This window comes from Littorina saxatilis, linkage group LG8 (assembly GCF_037325665.1).
Source record: "Littorina saxatilis isolate snail1 linkage group LG8, US_GU_Lsax_2.0, whole genome shotgun sequence".
Lineage (NCBI taxonomy): Eukaryota > Metazoa > Mollusca > Gastropoda > Littorinimorpha > Littorinidae > Littorina > Littorina saxatilis.
The window spans coordinates 45576557-45600315 of record NC_090252.1 but is presented as its reverse complement, the minus strand read 5'-3'; the positions used below and the strand labels follow the sequence as shown (position 1 = coordinate 45600315).

General features: G+C 42.7%; 2 protein-coding genes across 2 annotated transcripts in view; one reads left to right on the top strand and one right to left on the bottom strand.

Annotated features, from left to right (window-relative positions):
• Positions 1-14603, bottom strand: part of LOC138973647 (microfibril-associated glycoprotein 4-like) — a 34464-nt gene extending 19861 nt beyond the window's left edge. Inside the window, exons 1-2 of the mRNA XM_070346376.1 lie at positions 14466-14603; positions 776-1125 (exon numbers count right to left, since the gene is read on the bottom strand). Coding sequence (XP_070202477.1) covers positions 776-1091 — 316 coding nt within the window. The 5' untranslated portion in view covers positions 1092-1125; positions 14466-14603. The remainder of the gene's footprint in view (positions 1-775; positions 1126-14465) is intronic.
• The window catches only part of LOC138973667 (transcription factor RFX4-like), a gene marked incomplete in the record, with an annotated part of 81103 nt that overhangs the window by 47307 nt on the left and 10037 nt on the right, over positions 1-23759 (top strand). The window contains 3 exon segments of the mRNA XM_070346399.1: positions 20772-20975; positions 22076-22170; positions 22773-22890. Of these exon segments, the coding sequence (XP_070202500.1) occupies positions 20772-20975; positions 22076-22170; positions 22773-22890 (417 nt within the window).

Below are 23759 nucleotides of genomic sequence, written 5' to 3'. Positions count from 1 at the left end.
TTAAAAACAAGCTCTGAAAATTAAAACTATAAAAATTATGATTAAAATCAAATTTCCAAAATCGATTTAAAAACAATTTCATCTTATTCCTTGTCGGTTCCTGATTCCAAAAACATATAGATATGATATGTTTGGATTTTAAAAACACGCTCACAAAGTTAAAACAAAGAGAGGTACAGAAAAGCGTGCTATGCAGCACAGCGCAACCACTACCGCGCTAAACAGGCTTGTCAGTTTGGAACGTTGGCAGTCTATCTTTTTGGGGATTTTTACATTCAATCCCTGACCACCTGCTATATTCCTGAAATCGACAATTTATATGAGGCCCCCCCAAAAAATAGGTGTGGTTACGGTAACCCGACCTACCCTATTTTTAGGGGCCGACCCTATAACTTTTTCTTACATTTGTCAAAAACAAAAAACAAAAAACAAAAAATAAACCAGTGCAGAAAACGCAATGAAAGCGACAGCGCTCGAGTCGCACACTTATTTCCCTGTCAAGTAGGTTTAATTTGTACACATTAGAAAAATAAGTTTAAAAAAAAGAAGTGATTGCCTACCTTCCTACCCTATTTTTTTTGGCTATGTTACCTTAACCACACCTATTTTTTGTGTGTGGCCTAAGTGAGCAGTTCTCCACTATGATACATATAAAACACCTACAGCTAGGCTGTTATTTATGCACAGTCCGAAGTGTTTAGTTCAGCAATTTTGCAAATTGACAAAGGTGTCATTTGCGAGGTAATTTCAGCAACAAAAATCACATTCTACTCACAACTTCCGCTGGTGGCGAAAGATTTTGCTCCCATGGCAACCGTGTGAGCGCTTGCTGATGTCATGATGGCGGAATGTCCTTGACATTGACCTTGGTGGAAGGTGAAGGTCAAACAAGAACTATGGCGGCTGCACAAAATCCCGCAGTGAATGTCACGGTCGGCTGGAAATTCGAAGACAATGTCTGTTGAAAATCTCACATCGTCCAATCGAGTGTCCAGAAATACCTCCGACATGTGTGCAGTTGAGTCGCTGTACGCTGCGCATTGAACGATGCAGAAAGGCGTAAGGGAGATCAGCGTTAGAAGCGCCGCCATCTTGTTTGGTTCGGTTGCTCTGCTATTATAAGATCTGCAAAGAAAAGCATTAATATATATATGTTAGTTTTGTAGACTGATGGAAGATTTGTTCTTTTGCAAAGGAGGTTAACTGAACGTGATTTGCATCTTTTTTTGTGTGTATTGTACGTCGGCCGAAAAGTTAACGATATTTTTTCAACATGATAATATTCTCTTTTCCTGCAACAAAAAAAGCGCACTTTAGGTGGGGGAGAGAGAGAGAGAGAGAGAGAGAGAGAGAGAGAGAGAGAGAGAGAGAGAGAGAGAGAGAGAGAGAGAGAGAGAGAGAGAGAGGGGGGGGGAGAGATGGAGAGAGAGGGAGAGAGTGTGTGTGAGAGAGAGAGAGAGAGAGAGAGAGAGAGAGAGAGAGAAAGACAGAGACAGAGAGACAGAGAGAGGCAGACAGAGAGAGAGAGAGAGACAGAGAGAGACAGAGAGAGAGAGACAAAGAGAGAAACAGACAGACAGACAGACAGACAGACAGACAGACAGACAGAGTCTGTTGGGAGAGGGTTGGTGGGAATGGAGAGGGGAGGGAGAAAACAGCCACAGTAGATTTCAGAATCAGTACTTGTCTATTGTGCCATTTTTATTTGACAATAAATATTCATGCACCGGTATTAACGACGCATACTTTCCCGTATATAGCATCCTGTAAATCACCATAGATCCACCAAGGATGGTACTGCGGATAGGAAAATCCTCAAGCATACCAAATATTAGCAGTGTGGCTATTTCCTGGTTGGAATAATTTGCTGAATTACTTTCACAACTAATTACAGCTATGTAAATCTGCGCAATGAATGCAGACAAAAATCGTGTCTATACAGAACGCGACGAGGCTGTAGATGTCAAGGTAACTTCCTGGTGGAGTGGGACCGCGGTGGTTAAACCCCAGTCACACATAGACGCCGCTTCTTCTACGATGGAAAAGTGTACCCCCCCCCCCCCCCCCCCGCGGGTTAGGGGGAAGAATTTACCCGATGCTCCCCAGTAAGAGGCGACTAACGGATTCTGTTTCTCCTTTTACCCTTGTTAAGTGTTTCTTGTATAGAATATAGTCAATGTTTGTACAGATTTTAGTCAAGCAGTATGTAAGAAATGTTAAGTCCTTTGTACTGGAAACTTGCATTCTCCCCGTAAGGTCATATATTGTAGTACGTTGCAAGCCCCTGGAGCAAATGTTTGATTAGTGCTTTTGTGAACAAGAAACAATTGACAAGTGGCTCTATCCCATCTCCCCCCTTTCCCCGTCGCGATATAACCTTCGTGGTTGAAAAGGACGTTAAACACCAAATAAAGAAAGAAAGATGGAAAAGTGTCGGAGAGCGTGGCCAATCGTGGGCCAAACGTGGCAGGATCTCCATGAGCGTGGTTTGGTCGGGGTGGGATCTTCTAGGTCAGTAAGCTGCACGCTCTCCCAGCGCTTATTTTGAACTGCACAAGACAAGCGTAGTCGGGTCGTGGCGCAGTACAGTCGTGATGTAGTTTTTATTTTATTTGCCATGTGCTGGATTGTGACGGCGATATGCCCCAATTTCATAACTTGTTCAGATCGGAGTGATCGCCATGGTCGTCGTAAGGACGTAGAGCTGTGTGACGGGGGCCTACGTTGGTAGAGCACTGGACTTGTGATCGGAAGGTCGCAGGTTCGAATTCGGGCCGGGACGGACACGGGTCAACTTTATGTGCAGACCCAGAGACGGAAGCCATGTCCCACCCCCGTGTCATTCTGCCATAAGTGCAGATGGCTGATACCACCTAAACACACATACACTTGTGTATCTCGTCAAAAGCCGTGAGGACGTAAAACTCGAATCATATAACCCATATCTTGTCCTTAAGAGGCGAAACATTTAGCCTGTACAGTGGAACCCCTCTCTAGCGACCTTGAAAATGTTGACAAAAATCGGTCCTTATGGAGGGGGGTCCTTACAGAGGGAGAGGGCGAGGTCAGGGGGCCACAAAGAAAGTCACCTCAGATTTTCTTAAAAAAAGAAAACAGAGAAGTTTGAGTTGCTGACGACCGTTTCCTCAAGCAAACTGCTTCGATTTCATGTTTGACATTGTCGATGGTGTCCACCAGTTTTGGTGCATGTACTACCCTCAGATCTCAGTACCCTGGCCAAGTTTCCTCTCAAGACATCAAAGAGACCGCGCCATAGGTTAAACTCCCCATAGGTTAAACTCAGTCACTGACCCGGGTGCAGGAAGTGTTTCCTCTCTCAGATATGAAAGGGGGAACCACCTCTCGTAGCTAAAACTGAGTCAATGACCCCTGGGAAGAAGGTCAGTGTCTTTTAACAAGGCCACCCAGCTATCACAATGGAGCTGCCTTTGATCTCGATGATTGGTTTGTGATGTTTACTCAGCCCACCCAACCATCACACCTCTCAGCGGTTTAGTGCCTTTGCTTACGCGACAATCCAGCACATGGCAAATAAAATAAAAACTACATCACGACTGTACTGCGCCACGACCCGACTACGCTTGTCTTGTGCAGTTCAAAATAAGCGCTGGGAGAGCGTGCAGCTTACTGACCTAGAAGATCCCACCCAGACCAAACCACGCTCATGGAGATCCTGCCACGTTTGGCCCACGGTTTGTCAGTGATGCGTTACGCTGACTGAGAGTCTTGGCTTTGTCTGACAAAGTCGTTGCACAAGCTGTCAGGTCGGTCCTTAGACGTTAGAGCGGGGTGGTCGCTACACTGGTGACAACTATATAAGGAAACACATCGGTTAAAAAAAAAAGGGTCGTTGTGGCGGGGTAGTCCTTAGAGAGGGGGGTCTTAGAGAGGGGTTAAACTGTAGTACATAAAGCATTATCTCTTTCCAGTATTGAGATCCGTAACATCTCGCTTCCCTACGACCCAAAGTGGTTATGGGACTACCTCTACCTGTACCCGTTTTAATGTTGAAGCCTAGACAGAACTGTGGTGCTTTACTTTCAAAGGTACAGACCTTCCCGTGTAAATTAATCAGCTCACCATCTCAAATCGTGTACACTACATTGGGGTGTGCACGTTAAAGATCCCACGATTGACAAAAGGGTCTTTCCTGGCAAAATTGTATAGGCATAGATAAAAAAAATGCCACCAAAATACCCGTGTGACTTGGAATAATAGGCCGTGAAAAGTAGGATATGCTCCGAAATGGCTGCGATCTGCTGGTCGATGTGAATGCGTGATGTATTGTGTAAAAAATTCCATCTCACACGGCATAAATAGATCCCTGCGCCTTGAGTCCGAGTCTGGAGATACGCGCGCGATATAAGACTTCATATATATATATATATATATTAAATCTGCCTAGGCTGTCCGAAGTTACCGCTAGGTTGTCTTGTTTGCTTTTGGATACAATGGGTGTAGGTTTTGGCACTTTTTAACTTTGTACGTATACTTGTTCTTAGCCACTTCGGTCTTTGACAAAGTTTGAATTTCTCACGCATTTCTGACCTCACTCAGACAATACAAGTTACTGCATTTCTGGCGTCAAGGTGGCCTAGTGGTAGGGCGTCCGCCCCGTGATCGGGAGGTCGTGGGTTCGAACCCAGGCCGGGTCATACCTAAGACTTTAAAATTGGCAATCTAGTGGCTGCTCCGCCTGGCGTCTGGCATTATGGGGTTAGTGCTAGGACTGGTTGGTCCGGTGTCAGAATAATGTGACTGGGTGAGACATGAAGCCTGTGCTGCGACTTCTGTCTTGTGTGTGGCGCACGTTATATGTCAAAGCAGCACCACCCTGATATGGCCCTTCGTGGTCGGCTGGGCGTTAAGCAAACAAACAAACAAACAAACAAACAAACAAACAAACTGCATTTCTGGCGTCAAGGAGTGAATGTCCGGACACGAGTTTGTCACTGATACATTCGATCATATTACAATCTCTCCGCTTGGACACCTACCAACAAATCAGCATCCCGACTGCTACCAGTTCAGAGTTGGAATTTGTTGATGAATTTGTTTCGCAATTTGACACTAGTGTCAGTTGAGACATTTATTCATGAAAAAAACCCACTGTACTCTGAAAACAACCTTGTTGCAGCTCTTTCTGTGTGTAAGGATGATCTGTCCCATTTAAAACCTGGAGAAATCTGAGATAATGAGACGGGCTGTATAAATGAAAAATTGAAAATGCATGTAAATGTATAAAGTTTAAAGTTTATTTTTAACACATTAGTTTGTTTATGGTATTTCCAAAATATGACGTTTGGTAAAACAAATTGACGTATAAATAATGAGCCCAATGAAAGTGCATTTTCGACCTAAGACATGCCTCACGTCGAAGGCGTGTTTTTCAAAAACCACTATGGATGATTGAAAAATGTAAAAATGCACATGAAAACATAAAGTCTAAAGTTTACTTTGAATATGATTATTTGTCAAAAATAGGATTTTGACTAAGTGCAGACTCTGGGATAGCATTTCAGCTTGGTACGTACCTTAACAATTTGTTAATGAAATGTTCACTCGAATTTGGCCAATGTTGTCGATTTCGAATCACAAAGGTGACATCATTGTATTCTGTATTGCCTCCTGTATCCGAAAAGATATAGTTTTGTTGTGTTTGATAGATAAATGGGCTTAAAAGGAAGAAACCCGTGAAATAGCGACTTTCTTGTAATTCATTGTTGGAAGAAGATATATAAATCATGGGTTGGTTGTTTGTTTGTTTGTTTGTTTAACGCCCAGCCGACCACGAAGGGCCATATCAGGGCGGTGCTGCTTTGACATTTAACGTGCGCCACACACAAGACAGAAGTCGCAGCACAGGCTTCATGTCTCACCCAGTCACATTATTCTGACACCGGACCAACCAGTCCTAGCACTAACCCCATAATGCCAGACGCCAGGCGGAGCAGCCACTAGATTGCCAATTTTAAAGTCTTAGGTATGACCCGGCCGGGGTTCGAACCCACGACCTCCCGATCACGGAGCGGACGCCTTACCACTAGGCCAACCGTGCCGGTAATCATGGGTTGGTACTAAACTCTAGTAAGTACGGCCCACACAAAAAAGACATTCTTAGAAAGCGGTATTGTTGCGAATCCACGATTAGCACTTGAATGCTCTACATGAAGGAGAAACGACAGCAAGAAGCAGATAGGACAAACAAAAACAGAAACTATTTAACCACATCATTTCCTTGTCCCGTGAAACAAACATCACTTCTCAATTAGACTCGGTTCCCTAAATGGAAGCTCGTGTTACGCTAATGATTTTTATTTTTTATTTTATTTTTTTATTTTTTGTTTATACGTGGAACGCGTTTTTATCGGGAAAGGGGACATACGCAAGACGCGGCAGCACTTTACTCGACAAAGCAACATTGAATTGACCTATTGATTTAAATCCTTTACCAAGAAAAACAAGAAATTCCTCCGAGGTAGGAAAAACACCCCCGTCCTTACCATTCTCACTGCCACCAACTGAGAAGGTTATTTCCCTTTGACTATTAATATGTCCCTCTATAAGTCCTTGTAGAATCTTAATCCACCAATAACTCCCTAACCGTGTGTTTGACTGGTCCCAATTTTTGTAAGGACCGTCTCAGGAATGTATAGAACCTGTTCACCAAGTTTGGTGACGATCGGTCCGTTCATTCTTGAGATCTATATGCGAACACAAACACACAAACACACAAACAAACAAACAAACACATCGACCGAATCCTATACACACCCCTATACCGGGGGTGTAAACACACAAAGAGACAACAAGCCTTCGAAGGGTTGTGTCATGAACAAGACAGGGTAAATTCGACACGCAGAAGGGTAGCGGAGCTGCACGTCTGACGTCAGCGAAAGAAATGAGATGTTGTTAAGGCCCGTCGCTCACCTATGTAACTTCAGCAGGACAGCACACGCCCTGAAGATTATAGCAGTAATTCTCTCTTTTTTCCCCCAGCCCGCTCCACGGTGCGTGAAAAGAAAACAGGCCAAGTACTCGTCATTATCCCTTTCGCAGCATGCAGCGCCGCTGACTCTGCGCAGGGATAATTTGCCTTTAAGCACCTAACGAAACAATGAGTTCAGCAGCTAGTTACTTTACATCTTTCGGTCGTTTCTTCGTCTTCTTTGTTCACGGGCTGAAACTCCCACGAACATTCGTACCGGCACGGTTGGCTTAGTGGTAAGGCGTCCGCCCCGTGATCGGGAGGTCGTGGGTTCGAACCCCGGCCGGGTCATAACCTAAGACTTTAAAATTGGCAATCTAGTGGCTGCTCCGCCTGGCGTCTGGCATTATGGGGTTAGTCCTAGGACTGGTTGGTCCGGTGTCAGAATAATGTGACTGGGTGAGACATGAAGCCTGTGCTGCGACTTCTGTCTTGTGTGTGGCGCACGTTAAATGTCAAAGCAGCACCGCCCTGATATGGCCCTTCGTGGTCGTTAAACAAACAAACAAACACGAACATTCGTGGTTTTTTTAGTGGGATTTTGCGTGCATGACCGTTTTTACCCCGCTATTAAGGCAGCCATATGGCGGGGATGTAGCTCAGTCGGTAGCGCGCTGGATTTGTATCCAGTTGGCCGCTGTCAGCGTGAGTTCGTCCCCACGTTCGGCGAGAGATTTATTTCTCAGAGTCAACTTTGTGTGCAGACTCTCCTCGGTGTCCGAACACCCCCGTGTGTTCACGCAAGCTCAAAACCAAGTGCGCACGAAAAAGATCCTGTAATCCATGTCAGAGTTCGGTGGGTTATAGAAACACGAAAATACCCAGCATGCTTCATCCGAAAGCGGCGTATGGCTGCCTAAATGGCGGGGTAAAAACGGTCATACACGTAAAAGCCGTGGGAGTTTCAGCCCATGAACGAACAAACAAACAAGGCAGCCATACTTGCCGCTACGCTCGAACAAATAATCAAAAGAATGCATCAATTACCTCTTTCTTGTGAGTCCTGGTACTCATTTCTGATTCTCGCTCCTTGTAACGGGCAGGATATAGGTCGTAAAACAATGTCCACGCTGAGAAGTGGCTCTGCAGACACTCTCTAATGGGCATTATTATGTTCCTGTTTTCTAGCTAAACGACACTCTCTAATGAGCAATATTATGTTCCTGCTTTCTAGCTAAACGACGCTCTCTAATGGGCATTATTATGTTCCTGTTTTCTTGCTATAAACGACACTCTCAAATGGGTCTATTTTGTTCCTGTTTTCTAACTAACCTTCATATATTCTTGCAAGGGATAGCATACATGTGGATGTGCGAATAGACATTAGAAATGCTACACTTAAACACCACTTGCTACGCTGAACATTAAAAAAAAAACAATCTAAATTGTCACGCTTGAAGCTTCACAGGGAATGCGAATGGCAGGTCTGAGGACCCCTCCGATTCCCCTTACCCGGCAAATATACTTTTTTCTCTCAAGGAGAGACCCAAAATATTCCTTTCAAATGCTAAATTTCACAAGCATCTGGGGGGGGGGGGGGGTAGGCCTACAGCCCCCCCCCCCCCCCCCTGCCCCAACTCCGCCTGGCCAGCCTCTGTACCCCTGCCTCATTTTGGAAGTCCCTCCTTCTCATACACTAGGCCCAGCACTGCCTCCACTTGGTCCCATACCAAGCATCAACGACCTTACTGCTTCCTGTGTAGAGCGGGCATTTTTAGAATTAATCAAAAATTTAATTTTATTTATATTAAAGGCACAGTACGCCTCCCGTAAACCATCACAGATACTGCCATCAGGCTTTTACACACAGTACAAACACTCTTTCGTTTAAACACTCACCGCTTGAGAATATCCTGGGTGCCCTACGTAAAGAGCGAGCAATTTTAAAAGAATTAATTTTGCGGATTGTCTGATCAGACAATCGGACGATGCGTTTTGGCGCTAGTCCTAACTTTGAAAATCTAAATAATAAATTGACAGCTTGTTACACAAACATTCTTAAATAATAAAAGAATTCTTTTTTCATCAAGACAAGAACAGTGCAATTCGAAGTTTTGAAAGTTTGAAAAAAGAAAAGCAGGGTCACGCAAGGTCGTGGTTCTCGTAGCAGACGACGGTTATGCCTATCGCCAGTTCCTCTGAACAGTCAAAAGCCATCGCTAGAGTTCGTGTGAATTGTAGCCGTTTGTTGCGTTTAGATTCAGAGGTACAAAATAACGTGCTATTGCAGATAAGCTTACAGCGAGTCGCATTGAAATCACAAACTGACGACTACATTGGGGGAAAAAAAAGGAAACTGGATCACACGGGTTCACGATGGCTCAAAAATACATTCTTTGAAAATTGCTCGCTCTTTACGGAGGGCACCCAGGATGTTCTCAAGCGGTGAGTGTTTAAATGAAAGGGTGTTTGTACTGTGTGTAACAGCCTGACAGTATCTGTGAGGCTTACGGTGCCTTTAAGCGATTAATAAAAAAAATCCCAGCTCTGCACAGAAAGCATCCAGGCTATGGAATTTTAGTATATGTGCAAGTGGAGGGATGGCCTTAATACCCCGTGTTAAAGCCTGTCCAGATCTGAGATGGTGATCCGAATCGTTAGCACGGGTATAAGACTCTGTCTTTAAGATGATGTTCGCATGGAAGTGGTAACTGTGGCTTCCTTTCTGGTTGTTGCACGGCAGAAAATCGACATTATCCAAACGCATAAAAGCAGCATCGTTTGTCTTTGAGATGATGTTCGCATGGAAGTGGTAACTTCGGCTTTCTTTCCGGTTGTTGCACGGCAGAAAATCGACATAATCCAAACGCATAAAGCAGCATTGTTTGCACGGGAGGGACTCTGTCTTTAAGATGATGTTTGCATGGAAGTGGTAACTGTGGCTTTCTTTCCGGTTGTTGCACGGCAAAAAAATAGACAGAAAATCGACATAATCCAAAAGCATAAAGCAGCAGCATTTATCTTTGAGATGATGTTCGCATGGAAGTGGTAAATGCGGCTTTCTTGCAGAAAAACGACAGAATCCGAACGCATAAAGCAGCCTCGTTTGCACGGGAGGGACTCTGTCTTTAAGATGATGTTCGCAAGGAAGCGGTAACTGTGGTTTTCTTTCCGGTTGTTGCACTGCAGAAAATCGACAGAAAATCGACATAATCCGAACTCGCAAAGCAGCGCTCGCGTATTGATTACAATTCAACTGTCACGATTGTTGACGATGCGTGTTACGCGCCTTAGTTCTGACAAGCCCCACATTTCTAACAGAAACAAATTGTTGGGTTGTTCTGAAGAAGTGCTTGTTTGCATTGCTCTATCACCAAACATGAAATCCAGGAGGCATTTGTTGGTCCTCGATAACTCAGATATTTGGGGTAATTGGATATCATTCAGTCTAGCTATTTGGCAACAAGTATTTCAAAAAATAGACATGGTTTTTCATGGAAAAGAACATCTTGAATTTCGACCAAATTTGGTTGCATTTCCACAAAAGTGAACTTCAACGGAGAAAAACAACAACCAACAAACAACAAAACACGCTAGCAATCAAAAACGGAAATTGCAAAACGAAAGAATTTACAGAGAAAACGCAAATGATAGAAGCTCTCACACAGAAACAAATTCTAGCAATTAGCAGAAAGTGAACAGATGATTATTCATCGACATGCATCTATTTGACATAAAACAACACAAATATTTTTGACCTTCTGAAACATAAATATTGTCAAAGACAAGAAACAAACAGAAAAATGTTGGCCTACTCAATAATAAATGCTGTCAACTGCAAAAAAAACCCAATCGTAACGCGTAGCTTAATGCTCGAGGAATTTAAATTCGAAAGAAAAGTGCCATAGGCTTACAAATTCATTGGTAACAAAAGAAGAAATGAAAGCAAACAAAAATGTGTGAAAAGGCCCTAGGGGATAATTGAGAATAAAAAACACAATCACACCCCAGCCAGCCTCTGAAATGGCATTCAGCATGAACTCAGCGCATAATGAAAAAATAAAGGACGCTTTTGTGCTAATAAGGCCGTTTGTCCGATCACCCTAGCGCACCTAGTGAGATACAACCTTCTGGGGAGTATCGGATGGTGCTGTTGCTTTGTTGTTGTAATTGTTGTTGTAATTGTTGTTGTAATTGTTGTTGTAGTTGTTGTTGTAGTTGTTGTTGTTGTTGTTGTAATTGTTGTTGTAGTAGTAGTTGTTGTAGTAGTAGTTGTTGTAGTAGTAGTTGTTGTAGTAGTAGTTGTTGTAGTTGTTGTTGTAGTTGTTGTTGTAGTTGTTGTTGTAGTTGTTGTAGTTGTTGTTGTAGTAGTGTTGTAGTTGTTGTTGTTGTAGTTTGTTGTTGTTGTTGTTGGTTGTTGTTGGTTGTTGTTGTTGTTTGGGAAAAGAGAGAGTGGGAGAGATATAGGTATACCAAGAGTATTGTGTAATGGTACCTCCCACCCCTCCCATCTTGATAGATTTGCCAAGCAAAATTCAGTGTTTTATTTTTGTGGTGGTATTTTTATTTTTTTATTTTTACAATTCCTTTTCTCTTTTTACATTTAGTCAAGTTTTGACTAAATGTTTTAACATGGAGGGGGAATCTAGACGAGTGTCGTGGTGTATGTGTGTGTGTGTGTGTGTGTGTGTGTGTGTGTGTGTGTGTGTGTGTGTGTGTGAGTGTGTGTGTTTGTGTGTGTGTGTGTGTGTGCATGTGTCTGTCTGTGCGTGTGTGTGTGTGTAGAGCGATTCAGACCAAACTACTGGACCGATCTTTATGAAATTTGACATGAGAGTTCCTGGGAATGATATCCCCGGATTTGATTTGATTTTTTTCGATAAATACTTTTGATGACGTCATATCCGGCTTTTTGTAAAAGTTGAGGCGGCACTGTCACACCCTCATTTTTCAATCAAATTGATTGAACTTTTTGTAAAGCAATCTTCGACGAAGGCCGGACTTCGGTATTGCCTTTTAGCTTGGTGGCTTAAAAATTAATTAATGACTTTGGTCATTAAAAATCTTAAAATTGTAATACATTTTTTTTATATAAAACGATCCAAATTTACGTTCCTCTTATTCTACATCATTTCCTAATTCCAAAAACATATAAATATGTTATATTTGGATTAAAAACAAGCTCTGAAAATTAAAAATATAAAAATTATGATCAAAATTAAATTTCCGAAATCGATTCAAAAACAATTTCATCTTATTTCTTGTCGGTTCCTGATTCCAAAAACATATAGATATGATATGTTTGGATTAAAAACACGCTCAGAAAGTTAAAACGAAGAGAGGTACAAACAAGTCGCGTAAGGCGAAAATACAACATTTAGTCAAGTAGCTGTCGAACTCACAGAATGAAACTGAACGCAATGCCATTTTTCAGCAAGACCGTATACTCGTAGCATCGTCAGTCCACCGCTCATGGCAAAGGCAGTGAAATTGACAAGAAGAGCGGGGTAGTAGTTGCGCTAAGAAGGATAGCACGCTTTTCTGTACCTCTCTTTGTTTTAACTTTCTGAGCGTGTTTTTAATCCAAACATATCATATCTATATGTTTTTGGAATCAGGAACCGACAAAAAATAAGATGAAAGTGTTTTTAAATTGATTTCGACAATTTAATTTTGATAATAATTTTTATATATTTAATTTTCAGAGCTTGTTTTTAATCCAAATATAACATATTTATATGTTTTTGGAATCAGAAAAGGATGGAGAATAAGATGAACGTAAATTTGGATCGTTTTATAAATTTTTATTTTTGTTTACAATTTTCAGATTTTTAATGACCAAAGTCATTAATTAATTTTTAAGCCACCAAGCTGAAATGCAATACCGAAGTCCGGGCTTTGTCGAAGATTACTTGACAAAAATTTCAACCAATTTGGTTGAAAAATGAGGGCGTGACAGTGCCGCCTCAACTTTCACCACGAAAAGCCGGATATGACGTCATCAAAGACATTTATCAAAAAATTGAAAAAAGCAGGAACTCTCATGTCAAATTTCATAAAGATCGGTCCAGTAGTTTAGTCTGAATCGCTCTACACACACACACAGACAGACACACACACACACACACACACGCACATACACCACGACCCTCGTCTCGATTCCCCCCTCTACGTTAAAACATTTAGTCAAAACTTGACTAAATGTAAACGCGTGCTATGCAGCACAGCGAAACCACTACCGCGCTGAACAGGCTCGTCAGTTTCACTCCGTTATGCACAAGCGGCGCACTACGGTCATTGTGAAAAAATGCTGTGCGTTCAGTTTCATTCTGTGAGTTCCACAGCTTGACTAAATGTAGTAATTTCGCCTTACGCGACTTGTTGTTTCATGTAGTCTTATTTTTTTTCTTAAATATATTTTATTCAATTAACCAGAGATTTAAGAATGTACATTTAGGCTTACTGGTGATAAAACAATCTGTATTTCTCGCTCTAAGCTTAAACAGAAAACACCTGTAAACTCTGTTTTTCTATCGGACTTAGTCTTCATTGTTGATTCTGTGCGTGTCTGCATGTCAGCGTGAGTTCGATCCCAGGTTCGGCGGAAATTTATTTCAGAGTCAACTTTGTGTGCAGACTCTCTTCGGTGTCCGAACCACCCCCCGTGTACACTACATTGGGTGTGCACGTTAAAGATCCCACGATTGACAAAAGGGTCTTTCCTGGCAAAATTGCTTAGGCACAGTTAATAATTGTCTACCTATACCCGTGTGACTTGGAATAATAGGCCGTGAAAGGTAAATATGCGCCGAAATGGCTGCAATTACTGGCCGTATAAAATTTCATCTCACACGGCATCACTGCAGAGCGCCTAGAACTGTACCCACGGAATATGCGCGATATAAGCGTCATTGATTGATTGATTGATTGTAAATCGTCTTACTTAATCTTCTTTCCTTCGTTGTTTGTTTGTTTGTTTGTTTGTTTGTTTGTTTGTGGTCCTTGGCTTCCACGGTTTTAAATATCTCTTTTAATTGTTGGGCAACTCAAGAAATCAACCAACCAACCAACCAACCAACCAACCAACCAACTAGCCAACGACCAACCAATCAATCAACAAATCAATGAAACCCTTACTCCACTCACTCAATCGACCAACCAACCAACCAGCCAACCAACCAACTAGCCCACGACCAACCAATCAATCAATCAAACGATCAATCAAGCAATTAATAAACACAAACAAAATGCACCATAAACAAACCTGATAGCGAACAGCAGTCAGAAGTAAGCACAACTCTCAGAATTGGTTCCAGTCAACACGAACTAAGAATTTTTTTTTTAAAACACTAAAGGAATGTTATTGGAACGGTTGATTAGAACAAAACAAAACGTTACAGTCACTGATCTTGGACCCAGCGGTCTTTTATGTGGACGGATAGACAAACGCTTATAATACAGAAAATAAGATTATCTAACACATTGTCCAGAAGCTAGCTCAAAAGACACAACATACCTTTCTTGGGTTTTTTTTATTCTGAATTTTCGAGCGTAGGCAGTCTTTTTTGGAATGTCCACACAAACTGAAACACCACTTCACATCCACATCTCAGCCTGCCTCCGCTAGCAGTAGGTTCCAGCAACGCACCCCAAGCGATCGCCGCACGAATGAACTGAGCGGGTTTGCCATAGGTCAGTTATATTCGTTACGTCATCAGCGTGCAATGTGTGATGTTTAATTTAAGCTGGAACTCATTTTGAGCCGGAATTCACGATTCTTGGAAGAAATCTTATTTTCCGTGTATTTTGCGTGACCATTCATGCAAGAAGGTTGGCACCTTATATTATTGCTCAGTTAGTTATTGGATTAATGTAAAAAGAGTCTGGATACTTTCTTCAAGCGTGAAAACATTGCAGAAAGTGCTGCAGCTTTGTGTTCCCCTGTGTATGACAACGCCTCCTCCACCCTACCCGAACCCAGGGCTCCCCATAGCGCGCGTCCCTGCGGCCAATACGCACTAAAAGCCGAAAGCGCGTTCTAGAAATATATGGAGGGGGTCCCTGGACGCACTAGATTTTAAAAGAGCGGGTCCTAGGACGCACTAAATTTCCTTTATCGTGTGTACCGTAGATACCATTTTCAGACTGCAATCGACACTTCGCAGTACACTATACGTGACCACAATGTTTTATAAGTACACTGGGACTTTTCGGCTTTTGGACCCTTGGGACCCTCTAAAATACTGCAGTGGGGGTCCATGGACCCTCTACAATTTAAAAGTGGGGTCCCGGGACGCACTAGGAGAGGCGTCCGTGGGGAGCCCTGCTACCCCACCCGCTAACAGCATGGGCCGGTAGTTCAAAATGCATCCGTCAAATACCCGCTGAGTTATGTTGTTGTTGTTGGTTTGTTTGCTTGACGCCCAGCCGACCACGAAGGGCCATATCAGGGCGGTGCTGCTTTGACATATAACGTGCGCCACACACAAGACAGAAGTCGCAGCACAGGCTTCATGTCTCACCCAGTCACATTATTCTGACGCCGGACCAACCAATCCTAGCACTAACCCCATAATGCCAGACGCCAGGCGGAGCAGCCACTAGATTGCCAATTTTAAAGTCTCAGGAATGACCCGGCCGGGGTTCGAACCCACGACCTCCCGATCACGGGGCGGACGCCTTACCACTAGGCCAACCGTGCCGGTCACCTTATTTTATTGCTCAGTTAGTTATTGGATTAATTTAAAAAGAGTCTGGATACTTTCTTCAAGCGTGAAAACATTGCAAAAAGTGCTGCAGCTTTGTGTTCCCCTGTGTATGACGCCTCCTCCACCCTACCCCTACCCAGGGCTCCCCATAGCGCGCGTCCCTGCGGCCAATACGCACTAGAAGCCGAAAGCGCGTTCTAGAAATATATGGAGGGGGTCCCTGGACGCACTAGATTTTAAAAGAGCGGGTCCTAGGACGCACTAAATTTCCTTTATCGTGTGTACCGTAGATACCATTTTCAGACTGCAATCGACACTTCGCAGTACACTATACGTGACCACAATGTTTTATAAGTACACTGGGACTTTTCGGCTTTTGGACCCTTGGGACCCTCTAAAATACTGCAGTGGGGGTCCATGGACCCTCTACAATTTAAAAGTGGGGGTCCCGGGACGCACTAGGAAAGGCGTCCGTGGGGAGCCCTGCTACCCCACCCGCTAACAGCATGGGCCGGTAGTTCAAAATGCATCCGTCAAATACCCGCTGAGTTATGTTAATCAGCCGACGCTTTTGATCAAGTATTGATGACCGGTTGTTTGAATGGGGGGTATAAATGCTTGGCTTTACAAAGAGCGTGTCCGGAGCACAACGCTTTTGATGTTGATGTTGGGGTGAACGCTATAGTTGGAAGACGTAGCGTGATGCATGATTGAAAGGCAACTTAGGTAAAGCTAGCAGGACTTGGCACAAGTTGCATTTTATGCGACACACGGCAGGCAGATTTTGCGACAATTTGCGATAGCCCATCGCCGTTGCAACAGCACTGCTACCGCGACAATCTATCTGGGATTTGCGACAAGCAAACACTTTGTCTTTGTGTTTTACCCTGTATATACTCACGACATTTTTGATTGACCTTTTTGAGCTCATGGGGGCTGCCGTTTTGTTTTTCCTGCTGCATAGTTTCCGGTTTAACATATCTTCCGGTTATTTATACACACTTTGCTACTTCACTGACCACGATGTTTAACCCATCTTTCTCATTTTGGTAACCACTGGCTCTTATCGTATCTTGTGTGTCATTCTCCAACATTTTAACTATGCTATACTGAGAGTGCACGGTCGAAATCTCCTTTACGGTTGTCAATCCACGCTCTCTTCTTCTTTCCACTTTTGCGCAACATGTTTTGCGCCATTTCATCAGTCCGGACCGGAAACTGCCCAGCAGGACGTTTTATCATTTCTGATTGGACAATGATGCCGACGCCCACTTGACCCCACTACAATGTCAAGGTCGGAAAGTCGTGAATACATGAGGGGTTTTCTGCCATTACTTTTATGCTACGTTTACGTTTTGAGCTCGTCGCGTGTCGCGAATTGTAACAACTCTAAAGCTGCTGGGGGAAATTACCGATGCGTGAAAATCGAAGATTACAGCCGGTAAAAGTGTATTTGTGTCAGAGTGTGCGTTCGCGCGTGAATTAATGCATGTTTATATGTATGTCGTCACTTAAATGCGCATGCATGTGTGTGTGTGTGTGTGTGTGTGTGTGTGTGTGTGGTGTCAGTGTGTGAGCGTGCATGCTATCGTGTGTGTGTATGAGTGTGCGCGTGCGTGCTATCGTGTATGTGTGTGTTTGTGCCCCTGTGCGCGCGCGCACGTGTGTATATATATGTGTGCGCGCATGAGTCTGTTTGCTTCCAAGTGTGTATGCGTGCGTGCGTGCGTGCGTTCGCGTTTGTGACCATGCCTGCGTGAGTGTAGCCTATGCGTGTTTGCGCGGTATGCATATGCACACGCCATGATGGATCGTAACGCTTTACCTTTCTGCGCAGTGCACGTGCTTTTGCGAAACTCTATCCAGGGCATCCGTGCGCTGTCTGCGTTTGTGTCTAATGATGCGAAAAACTGAACTTAGCTTTTAGCGTGAAGTGTGCAGGACCTCGCTCGATGCCATCTATCTGGATAGCTTTACTGGGGGACTTAACGAATTCCGATAGAGTTACTCGCTTTTGAGCTATGTCCTTCACGTATACTTTTCTCACAAGGGAAATAACCCGGTCGCCGTTTCCGGTTACGCCACACTTTACTCGGATTGTACTTCCGGCTGTCGTTCGTGGAAATAAAAGTTGACAGAGTTTATATTTAGAGGTTATATCAATAAAACGCGTCAGTGGGTTTAAGTTTTCGATCGATTTTGTTCGTATGCCCGTTTCCGTGTTCTTATTTTTGGCCTACTTTAGTAAAGTGCGAAGTTATTGCTTGGTTGCCTTGTTTTCTTTTCGATACAAGGGTTGTAGGTTTTGGCACTTTTTAACTTAGTACGTAAACTTGTACTCAACCACTCCGGTCTTTGACAAAGTTTGAAGTTGTTGCATTTTTGACCCCTTTCAGACTGGACAAGTTACTATGGACCCCCCCCACCCCCCTTTTAAGACCCCTTCCCTTTTAAGACCCTGCTTTTTCAGACTTTTTGTTCTTAAAGGTACTGAACTTGTCAAATCCAGGTGCACGGAGCCCCTGGGGCTTTTAGTCATACCTCAGGCAGCTATCCGTTAGAAGAACTACCAAGTTTCATTGACTTGCACCCAAAGAGTCAAGTACTGCAATTTTTTTACGAATTAATTTCGTACTCGGACCCGGCTGGTCTTGGTTTATTTTTGGATCTAAATTTAGATCAGGTAGATCACCACATCATGCACAAAAAGACACGTCACTAAAGCAAACTATGTCAGACGTCATCATGAGTTTGTGTAAAACAAAATGGAGGCCGGAATCACTCGATCAGTTGGATCGAACTCCGACCAAACACCAACGTAATAACTAGGTTAATTTATGCACTCGCGTGAACAAGAAACTGTCGAGCTTCACAGATGTCGTCGTTGGGTAGTTTTGGGTTTGTTTGACTACCATAGGAGGATTTTTGAACTGTAAATGCACTCAGCTGCAACAAAAACGCAACACGAAGGCTGTGAGCTGCACTGTGCCTTTAACCTCTGTAAATGCACCCGTATTTTAAGACCCCCTTCCACTGGGTGGCCGAGTGGTAACGCACTTGCGCTCGGAATCGAGAGGTTGCGTGTTCGACCCTGGGTCAGGCCGCTATTTTCTCCCCCCTTTCCTAACCTAGGTGGTGGGTTCAAGTGCTAGTCTTTCGGATGAGACGAAAAACCGAGGTCCCTTCGTGTACACTACATTGGGGTGTGCACGTTAAAGATCCCACGATTGACAAAAAGGGTCTTTCCTGGCAAAATTGTATAGGCGTAGATAAAAATGTCCACCAAAATACCCGTGTGACCTGGAATAATAGGCCGTGAAAGGTGGATGCAGCGCCTAAAGGCAGTCGATCTACTGGCCGATGTGAATGCGTGATATATTGTGTAAAAAATTCCATCTCACACGGCATTAATAGGTAATATGCGCCTTGAGTCGCCTTGTGTGGTGAGATACGTGCGCGATATAAATCCTCGTAAATAAATAAAATAAATAAATAAATTAAGACCTGACTACTCAGATTTGTGGAGGTCTTAAAGGGGGGGTTTCACTGTACTGTATTTCTGGCGTCAAGGAGTGAATGTCCTGACGAGAGTTGTTGACCGGCACGGTTGGCCTAGTGGTAAGGCGTCCGCCCCGTGATCGGGAGGTCGTGGGTTCGAACCCCGGCCGGGTCGTACCTAAGACTTTAAAATTGGCAATCTAGTGGCTGCTCCGCCTGGCGTCTGGCATTATGGGGTTAGTGCTAGGACTGGTTGGTCCGGTGTCAGAATAATGTGACTGGGTGAGACATGAAGCCTGTTCTGCGACTTTTGTCTTGTGTGTGGCGCACGTTATATGTCAAAGCAGCACCGCCCTGATATGGCCCTTCGTGGTCGGCTGGGCGTTAAGCAAACAAACAAACAAACAAACAAACAAACAAACAAACAAACGAGAGTTGTTCACTGAAAATGTCATTTAATCCTCGCTATACAGTACTAGTGGTTTTTAAGAAATATTACAAAGCGTTCCTGACCCACCTGTATTTTGTTTATGTTAGTGACACGGACGTTGCATGTCCACATGCTATATATATCAATTTCTTATTTCGTGTTGATTTCAGGGCTAGGAACATTCGCAACGCCGGATTCTCCGTAATCATCTTTTTCTGCTCATTTTAATGGCACGACGGGTCGCCGCGAATTGCTGAAGCGCAAATTTTGTGTTTTATATATATTAGTTTTATTGACAGTAACTATTCAGGAGCAGTATGCCCCCATCGTCCAACCCCCCCCCCCCTAAACACCCGCACCCCCGTCCTCCCGAAGTATCTCTTAATTAATCTGAAAATCGATACTAAAAACCAAAATTCCTTTGCTACCTGTGTCCTTTAATTTTCGTGGTGGTCATTACGCTGCCAAAGGTCACTGACTCACCTGTGTTAGATCCTTATCGTCTTAGGAAATTTTGCTGAAATACTACCATGTCAAATGTCTTCGATTAAGTTTACGGATAAACGTTTTCACACACAATCATTTTCATCGAAGTCTCTGCACTATATTCATTATTAATGTTAATGCCGCAGAGGCTTTCACTTCAATACCAAAGCCATACAGTCTTTTTTTTTATTTTTTAAATCATCTGTATTGCGAAGACATACAGCCTTTTTTTTTCTTTTTTTTTCTTTTAAATCATCTTTGTTATATCCTTTTGGTTATAGGAGGTTTCCCTGAAATACTGCCATGCCAAAATATTAATGTCTCCGATCAAGATTACGGATGAAACTTTTCACACACAAATATTTCATGGAAGTTTCTGCACTATATGTATGATTAATGTTAAAGCCGCAGAGGCTTTAACTTCAATTACGAAGCCTAAAAGTTGTTTATATTTTTTATTAAATCACCTTAGCTGTGTTTGTTGATTTTAGTGGCACGGAGGTTTCGCTGAAATATTGCCATGCCAAAATGTCTTCGAGCAAGTTTACGGATGAAACTGTTCACACACATATATGTATCTCATCGAAGTCTCTGCACTATGTTCATTATTGATGTTAATGCCGCAGAGGTTTAGACTTACATAACGAAGCCATACACTCTTTTTATTATTTTTCAAATCACCTGTGTTTGTTAATTTCAGTGGCACGGAGGTTCGCCCAGGTGTTACGGCGCCAAACTTCACTCAATCACCTGTGCCAAGCGGCGCGTAGCGTTCTGCAGAGTCCGGAGATCACTGGTCAGCTGCTGGAAGACTGGCTGTCCGTTGACCTCAACGGTATCGTGAAACAGACACTCTATACTATGGACCAGTACAACTATAGAGATCACACTCTAATTTCAAACTGTAAGTTTTGTCAAAGATAGATAGAGTGAAACCGACACTGTATATTATGGACCAGTAATGGGATTACACACTTATTTCAAACTGAAAGTATAGGCAATCGATATAGGGAAACAGATACTCTACACTACGGACCAGTAAAACTATATATATCACACTCTTATTTCAAACTGTAAGTATTGTAAATAGAGTTAAATAGACACAGTATATTATGGACCAGAAAAGGGATTACACACTAATTTCCAACTTAAATAATGATAATCAAAATAGATAGAGTGAAATAGACACTCTACACCATGGACCAGTACAACTATAGAGATCACTGACTCTTATTTCCAACTGTAAGTATAGTCGATAGATAGAGTGAAAGAGACGCTGCATACTATGTACCAATACGAGTAGATCTATAGGGATCACTCTCTTATTTCCAACGGTAAGTATAGTCAATAGATCATTGAAACCGACACTGTATTTTATGGACCAGTAGAACTGTAGCGATCACACATTAATTTCCAACTGTAAGTATAGTGAGAACTTCGTGTATTGACACTATATGTACAAATGTATTAATAATAAATTAAATAATAATAATACATGTAATAATAAATGAGCATTTATATAGCGGAAAACATCATAACTTTACAATTATGCTCTTTGCGTTTGACACATTTAAAATTAAAACACAGTTATACAAGCATTTACATCTACATTCATAGTCAGCAACGCTTTATTAAAAGCATTAGCACAGCTGTAAGCTTACACATGGATCTTGAAAATAAAGTGAAACAAACACTGTCCACTATAGACCAGTACACCTATTGGAATCACACTCTTATTTCTAACTGTAAGTATGATAGAACAGAGACTATATTGGTACAGCAGTGAAGTTCGCACAATTATGTTTTGCTATTTACTACCACTGTATGACTAATTTAGCTATAACATATATCGATAAGTAAGTGTAGTGATAAGTTCGTCACAGCTACAGAAAACTTAACTTTATCTCTACCCATGGACTGACAGATTATATTATGGTCTAGCATTGCTAGAAGAATCACACCCTGATTTCAAAAGTTCTGCAAGTGTAATTTTTTTTTCTTCAGTGTGTGGCGAGTTTGAACGGATGTTGGAGGAACAGTCTCCTATTGAGGTCATCACTGAATGGCTGGACAAAATGGTCGACAAATGCGTTGTCAAGGTACCGTATAATATCATTGGATATTACCCTTCACGTCGTCGTTGCTGATTTGTGTGTACAGACGGTAGATCCGTAAGACTTTTTCCTTAGAATGTGTCGGTATCTTTCACGAAGGACTAGTTTGTTTTGAAAAAAAATACTGATCAATGATGTCGAAAATAAATGTACGTTCGAGTTCAGCTGGTAATATATTTGCCTTTCTAATGTTGATGACATTGTCTTATGCATTTGTTTCGTTTTGTGTTGGCTAAAGATGAACAAAATAAAATGTATATGTAACCAACAAACACTGCACTTGGGCGGGAAAGAAGGAAAAGATGTATATTATGTTAATGATGGAAGAAAACATGAAGATTCAAAAAGTGAGAAAAAAGTTGTTTGTGAACAACAAAAATCACTCACTCAATCAAGCAAGCAAGCAAGCAAACAATTGCGCTATCAATCATTACAGGAATAAATCAATTGCGGAATTAATCAATTGTGGTATCAATAAATCAATCAATCAATCATTCAATCATTTAAGCAAACAAGCAAACAATTGCGCAATCAAACAACCAATCAATCAATCAATCAATCAATCAATCAATCAATCCATGTTTCAGCCGAGCAGCAAGAAAGGCCGTTCTTTGCGTCAGATCGCCCGACAGTTCCTACTGATGTGGTCGTGTTTCGGGACTCGCATCATTCGGGACATGACTCTCCACAGCGCTCCCAGTTTTGGTGAGTGTGATATCTCCTTTAATGACTTCCGACAACGATTCATGCACAGCCTGGCGGTGACCTTTCGATTCATTTTCTGCTGCTGATATGGCGAAGTCACCGTGTCAGAATTCTTTTTCGAAATTATTTCTCAGTTCCTGGGCGAAGTGACACAATGTTTAACGTGACGTAGTGCTTCGTATTATGACGTCTCCTCCAACTTTTTTGCGCTTATGACGTCAGAGATATCACGTTGGTGTAGAGGGTCAAGAAGAGAAGTCTTGTTTTGTTCAGTCGGTGTTGTTTGTCCTTAAGGACCCACTCCGCCCACAGTTCGCCCCACTGTCTTAGATAGACCGGCACGGTTGGCCTAGTGGTAAGGTGTCCGCCCCGTGATCGGGAGGTCGTGGGTTCGAACCCCGGCCGGGTCATACCTAAGACTTTAAAATTGGCAATCTAGTGGCTGCTCCGCCTGGCGTCTGGCATTATGGTGTTAGTGCTAGGACTGGTTGATCCGGTGTCAGAATAATGTGACTGGGTGAGACATGAAGTCTGTGTTGCGACTTCTGTCTTGTGTGTAGCGCACGTTAAATGTCAAAGCAGCACCGCCCTGATATGGCCATTCGTGGTCGGCTGGGCGTTAAGCAAACAAACAAACAAACAAACAAACAAACTGTCTTAGATCTAGCCAGGCTTGACAGACTTCGGACACAGATTAACCAAAACAAATATTTTGCTAATGTTTTGCCGGTGACATTTTTATACTGTGTCGAAACAAGCGTGAACAATTACAGAAATCAATCGGACAGACTTTATGATACCGACTTTTGAGGTCCTCACAGTTATATATTTTTTTTAAATGAAACCATTGACCGTGATGTTTTTTTTAA